General features: G+C 43.8%; 1 protein-coding gene across 2 annotated transcripts; it reads left to right on the top strand.

Annotated features, from left to right (window-relative positions):
- Positions 1 to 2,069: 2,069 nt before the first annotated feature.
- On the top strand, positions 2,070 to 3,642 carry LOC109417617 (dynein axonemal light chain 4). Of its 2 annotated transcripts, XM_019691663.3 has the most exons (4): positions 2,070 to 2,293; positions 2,359 to 2,455; positions 2,571 to 2,654; positions 2,914 to 3,642. In XM_019691663.3, the coding sequence occupies exons 2-4, from the start codon at positions 2,387 to 2,389 to the stop codon at positions 3,076 to 3,078; spliced, it is 318 nt and encodes a 105-aa protein (XP_019547208.1). In that variant the 5' UTR covers positions 2,070 to 2,293; positions 2,359 to 2,386; the 3' UTR covers positions 3,079 to 3,642. The 2 variants fall into 2 exon arrangements, with proteins under 2 accessions (XP_019547208.1, XP_029727507.1); XM_029871647.2 differs by lacking the exon at positions 2,070 to 2,293 and having other exon boundaries at positions 2,302 to 2,455.
- Positions 3,643 to 6,437: the final 2,795 nt, after the last annotated feature.

Raw genomic sequence — 6,437 nt, 5'->3', positions numbered from 1 at the left:
TTAAAAATTGGTATAATTTGCACAAAATAGAATAAAAAAAAAATACATTTTTTTTTCGTAACACCGCGGCACCCTGGACTGGCTTTACTGGCTTTACGGGTTGGGAACCCGTGCCCTAGAGGATACCCCTACGAAATTCCTGAAGACATGCCTGTGGGAATTCCCGGAGGGATCCCTGCATAAATTCCTAGTGAAAATCCCTGGATGCTTTCCTGGAGGGTTTCCTTGAAACATTTTTAGGAAAAATCCCGAGAGGAATTCTTGGACGAATCCCTGTGGGATTTTTGAGACATTCCAGCAGGAATTCACCGACTAATCCAGGAAGAATTCTGGGGAATCCCTTGAGGAATTCCTGAAGAAATTCCAGGATGAGTGCCTGAAGAAATCTATGATGCAATTCCTGACGGAATTCCAGGGCGAGTGTACCAAAGAAATCACTGAAATTTCTGAGGAAATCTAAAATCAGATATTTCTGAGGAAGTTCCAAAAAAAAAATACGTAGAGGAACTCTTCGATTTTTTGTACAACTTTTTAAAGCAATTCCTGGATTTTATTATTTTTTAATAATCTCTATAGAGTTAAATTTTCTGATAGAATTTCTGGAAAACATTCCTGCAGAAATAATTCGAATAAATTCAGATAGAATTATTGGAGCAATCTGCAGTGGAATTCTGGAAGGAATATATGGAGAAATTACCTGAGAAATCTTTGAAGGAATATATGCAGAAATACCATAAAAGATGTCTGAAGAAATTCCTGAAGGAAACCTCGAAAAAAGGACTGGAACAATCACTGGAGAAACCTCTAAAGACATCCTAGGACAAATCCCCGAAGAAATGTCTGTTAAAATTCCTAGATGAAATCTTGAAGGAATCTCTGGAGGAATCCATGATGTGGTCACTGCAGCAGGCTACGCAGGCTAAGAAAAAAAATCCTGGAAGAATTGTTGATACTCTGTTTACGAAACTAGGAGCTAAAAATCTAAACGCCATATTCACATATCGGGGACCCATAGTGGCTGTTCATAAACCACGTTAGACCTTGGGGGGGGGGGGTGGTATTTGTAAAGTCTACGCTCCATACAATTTTCAAAATTTGTGTATGGACAAAAGTGTACGAGGGGGGAGGGGGGTCTGAGATTGCTAAATTTTGGTCTACGTGGTTTATGAATAGCCCCATATCTCTTAAAAGTCATTTCAAGCCAGGAACACCCCCCCCCCTGGGCCCCTTCCAGAAAAAAATCCTAGCTACACCAATGGATCTTCGGTGCATCCTCAAACTCTCTTGGAAGCGCCCCTGTAACCCCATCGGAGTCCTTTGAAGGCCTCTGACAACCCCCTGAAATGCCCCTGAAACCTTCAGGTACCCATCTGAAAACCCGCTGGGGTCGCCTGAAATAACTCCGAGATCTCCTACCCCTAGTAGGTACCCCTGGATTCTTATATCCCCCTGAAACGCCACTGTTATCATATAGGGCGTAAAAAGAGGGCATAAATTAAAAGTGCATAAAAATAAATCTGCATAAAAAGAAGTTCACTAACAGTCACCACTGATTTTTTTTAACTAAATAGGTAACGATTTTAAAATAGTAGGGGGATTCACTTAACAGCGTAAACTGATTAAACGTAGCGATCACCAAGGCAATCTTTGATTGTCTCATTCGCAAAATCATGAAACATTTCAAATAAGCAGAAAATCATGGCATAGGCAGCGATTTAATCTGTTTAGTGAGTACCCCTAGTAATTCAACTAAAATCAGTTTAAAAAGGAAGCAGCTATCGTTATGCTGTTGGATGTATGACTAAAATGTTGATGATAGGTTCATAATTCAAAATGTTTTAAATTATAGCCTACGATTTAAACGGCAAAATACCTCAATTCGAAGGAACGAACCGCTATATCAATGATAAGTAAGCACACGTGGTGCACTTACAGCGCGCAATACGCATGAGCGCAGCTAAAGCAGCAGTCGGTGGCTGGCGACACGCCGGGCGCTACCATGCCAACCGCATGTCCGTCGCGTATGGTGCGTCTGGGGAGAGGGTGAACGGTGTGGAAAAATGTCCTAGCCTATGCCTACCTATGCTATAACATAGCGCTGCTAAATAAATGTGCGAAAAGGGACGACTCGGAATTCATAATAAATAAATTTCTTAGGAGGGTGACTTCAATGATGAATCACCATAGCGATCCGATAAACAGTTGGGGAAAAGATTTCTATCAAGTTGGTTGCATTTTCTCGGGACGGTTCGATTGAGTTTAGAATTTTAGAATTTTTGCGGATTCATTGAAGGTATTTTGGCGGTTTTGGAATCGAAAGAAAACTGATGACAATCGGGAGTCTTTAAATCGTTATAGATTCTGGTGCAACGGTCAGCACATCGCGATGGATGACCAACCGAAAGCGGAGGGCGAAGCCGATAAGAAGATTGTGCACATTTACCCTTTGGTGAAGGTAAGATGGTCCATTTTAGGTAGATTGTTGGAGTAATGTTAAAATTGTTCGCCGCACATTTCTTGTAACTATTCAATTGCACGCTTGAAATTCCGATTGCAATATCCTGGACCAGTTTTCCGACATGAATGACGATGTCCGGGCCGAGGCGATAGAACTGAGCATTACAGCGTGTGAGAAATACGCACAAAACTACGAGGTAACGGAACCCTCTTATATCGATCTATCAACATTTACTTCCTTCTTGATCAAGCAAAATGTGATAGGGCTGGTAGCAGTGAGGTTTCAAATTGTAGTGAAAGAACTTGAAAGTGACATGCCACCAGCCCTGTACATTAGCTTCAGCTATTCTATTTCCTAAAACCTTTCAAAATTACCGGAATTTGTTCATCATTTTTGATTATTAAAATTCTGAACCTCGCTATCACCAACCAACGTTCTAATCCCAACCAAACCAGCATGCCGCCAAGGCGATCAAAGAATTGATGGACAAAAAATTCGGCACCTTTTGGCACGTGGTCGTCGGCGAAGGATTCGGTTACGAAGTGTCCTACGAAACCAAGAATATCCTGTATCTGTTCTTCGGTGGCAATCTGGCAATCGTGCTGTGGAAATGCTCGTAGGCAGTATGCAATTGGCAAGTGATTCGATTAAAGTTAGTTTGATAATAAATTGATAGAATATTTTACTGTACATAAACGACATGGAGGTTTACTTTTTTAATTATGTTTGTACAGATATGTAAATGAGTGCGCAATGAATCTTTCCGAAGTGGGTCCCCGAAGAACTCACATTACTGTTCATCGATAAAATTGAAGAGTTCTTTTGGTATCCACTTCATACTTGTATAAGTTCTGTAAATTGGTGTATATATTTTTGCTCAACATTCCAAATCTACTTGTTGTCCAAGATCCTTTTAACAAGTAAGAAACGATTGTTCTAACAAATACCGAGATTAATACATGGGTTTATGCTTGTTAGAAAGATCGTTTCCTGTGAACCTGTACAAATACCGTTTCTTGCGTTCTGCAATGCTGTTCTACTCAAATCAGGAACAAACAGCGTCGTTGAAGGTCAATGTACAGAAAGCGTTGATTTTGCGCTCTCGCGAGTGCCAAAACCAGCATTTAAAGGCCATCTGAAATCGGGGTCCTGTGTAGTAATGTGCTGCATGGTATGTTGTTAATTACGCGTTATTTAGAAAAAAAATAGAACTAATAGCACAAAGGTTTTTTTTTCACTTACACTGCTTAGCATTAAGGACAGACTTGTAAGAATCCCAAAATGGCCACCACAATGGCCGACTTCGGCACCTACTCACGATTTTGAGCGCACAAATCTCGTCGTAAACAAAACCAGCGCATCTGATCTTCTTATTTTAAGCTTATTGCAAGTGAGCAAGAACAGAATAATGAAATGCACTGTTGTCTGAAGTGTGCATCTTGAGATTTGTGCGTCTGAAATTCTGGTGCACTGTTCAAGCGGGATTTCAAGACGTTTGTCCTTAAACATAGGTAGGTACGGTTCTGCAATACTAGCCCGAATGACACTAGCCCGAACACCACTAGCCCGAATGGTAACATAAGGTATTTTGGGAATAACTGATTAACAATTTCATCAGAGATTTTTCCTTCTTTAAGTTATCGACTATTCTTTCAGGATTTATTGACGCAAATCGTATTAGCACCATCATTGGCGCCATAATCAATTTTCAAATCCGGCAGAGGTTTTTCCTACTTTCGATTCGGGCTTGTGGTATTCGGGCTAGTGACATTCGGGCTAACGGTGCATTCAGGCTAGTGTCGTTCGGGCTAGTGACATTCGGGCTTGTGTTATAGAATCACTATGTTCATGCTTTAGATTCTCATTCATTTATTCAGTTCAACATCTTGGCGTAGATAAAACTGAGTCCATAACATTGTCGTCGCGTTTGAAACCCGAAGTTTCCTGACACCCGACAATTGAATTTTCTCAAAATCCATGCGTGAAACCTAACGTCGGGCGTAGTACGCTGGACAGCGGACCTGGCCCTCTATCCAGCGCACTGTGCCCGACGTACGTCCGACGCACGGTTTAGGATAAAAATCGATTTTCGCGTGTCAAAAATTCCGATTTTCAATTGCACGAACAATACTACACCTCATTTTTCGGTTGCTGTTTCTTTCCAACCTCGGGAGTGCCCTATACATACTCGCAAAATTACTCTCTACCTTGTCTTCTGTGTTCCACGTCATCTTGTTCAATCGGAATTTGTTGCGAACACAATCTTTGCAAAGATGCTATCCGGCATTCTTGTAGCATGCTCTGCCCATCGTATCCTTTCGGCTTTGGCAACCTTATGTATGCTGGGTTCGCCGTAGAGCGCAGCAAGTTCGTGGTTCATTCTTCGCCACCACATACCGTTCTTTTTTTTTTTTCATTTAAACCAGTCGGGGGATAATGTGCTCAACAGACACTCGGACAGAAGGTCCAGGTTATGTGGGGTTAAGGACCGTATTCTACCAGAAAAGTATACTCTTTTTTCGACCCATTGAACATCATTCCCGTGGTCGCCAAACGCTTTGTCTCTCCGGAACCACCAAGAAGGCATTGCTTCAAAGAGAGGCTAGTGCACATTGCACCCTCAAGGTTAGCTGCGTAGCCGGCACCAACAAACATCGATGACTCTCTTTAGGGAATTCACCAAGATCGTATGCTGCTGGCGCTTAGCTAGTTTTCCGAGAGCCTCGGAAGGCAGGCAGGATCGACACCACGCCTGCTTCCAACTGTATCAAGAATTGATACCACGTGCACATCGATTTGACCTTCCCGTAAGTAAAGCCCTAACAGCCAGCACATAGAAGGACGTGCCGACATGGGGTCTCCACCTACCCCGACCTTGCCGAGGACCCCTTTCCAAACGCGGGCTCGGATCCAACCCAGTAGAGCGACAACAACGTTACCAGGATGTTCTCCCCGCGGCCACTCAATCGCTGTAAGGGCCACCCCCACCGGGAACCTCAACACCTCGTCGCACATGACATTCCATAACACCGGACCCAGGATGGAAACTTGCGGGACTCCTGAGGTTATGTGAAAGCATTTTCGATACATCTCTGTGTCGTAAACTAGTACTCGATTCTGAAAGTACAGTAGACGTGGTTCCAGAAACAAACCTTCACTGGCTCATGGAATGTCAGATTACATACGTACCAGTCTACTTTAATTCTCCCTTCTTTAACGGGCTTTCTTAGGTCCCCCACAGGTAGCTGAACCAAGGATACCTGTGTCCCTGCCTTGTGTAAGAGCCCTCGATCTTTGGCTTTTCCTTTTTCCTCTTCTGCTCGACTTTCGTCCGTCCAAGAAGGGTCCTCTCCTTGGTTAACTCTATACTCTGTGGTTGCTGACGGCCTAACAACGGTCGCATCCCCCTGTTCCCTTCTATCCGGGACGGCCCAGCCTTTTAAGCCCCACCCTTCCCAGCTTTGCGAGACACCTGGCTGGGGTTCGACTTGCCGGCATTACTGCCGACCCTCGGGGTTAGTATTTTCCTAGCTCACCTGACGGCTGCCTCACACACTTCTGCGAGTGCTTATCACGAGCAGTTGCATCCGCCATACCTTTTGTCCTTCCTGTGAAAGCGAAGGCCTCCATCTGGGTAGACTTCGTATCCTTATTTTCGCCGGTTCCTCCGTCTTCACGAGTCTCATGTGATACTGATTGGCATCGTCCATCGACTTACGAAGTCGCAAAAGGCCGTTTTCAGGACCTTACTTATGTTGGATTTCATGAATGCAAAGTCGATGATCTTGCCAAGCTGCTGCTCAGCCACCTCAATCGCGGACAGTCCTTCTCTCGTTTGGTTGATGACGCTCATCAACCACGCTGATTTTATCTCTGAAGCAAGGCGATTGAACCGGAACAATCCGCCCACGATGTGTATTGATGGTCAGGAGCTAGACCTGTGCGCCGACTATATTTTGCTCGGCGGCGGCGTAAGGGC

Source organism: Aedes albopictus, chromosome 2 (genome assembly GCF_035046485.1).
Source record: "Aedes albopictus strain Foshan chromosome 2, AalbF5, whole genome shotgun sequence".
In the NCBI taxonomy this organism is placed as follows: Eukaryota; Metazoa; Arthropoda; class Insecta; order Diptera; family Culicidae; genus Aedes; species Aedes albopictus.
The sequence above is the reverse complement of the archived record's forward strand: the minus strand, read 5'-3'. Positions and strand labels throughout refer to the sequence as shown.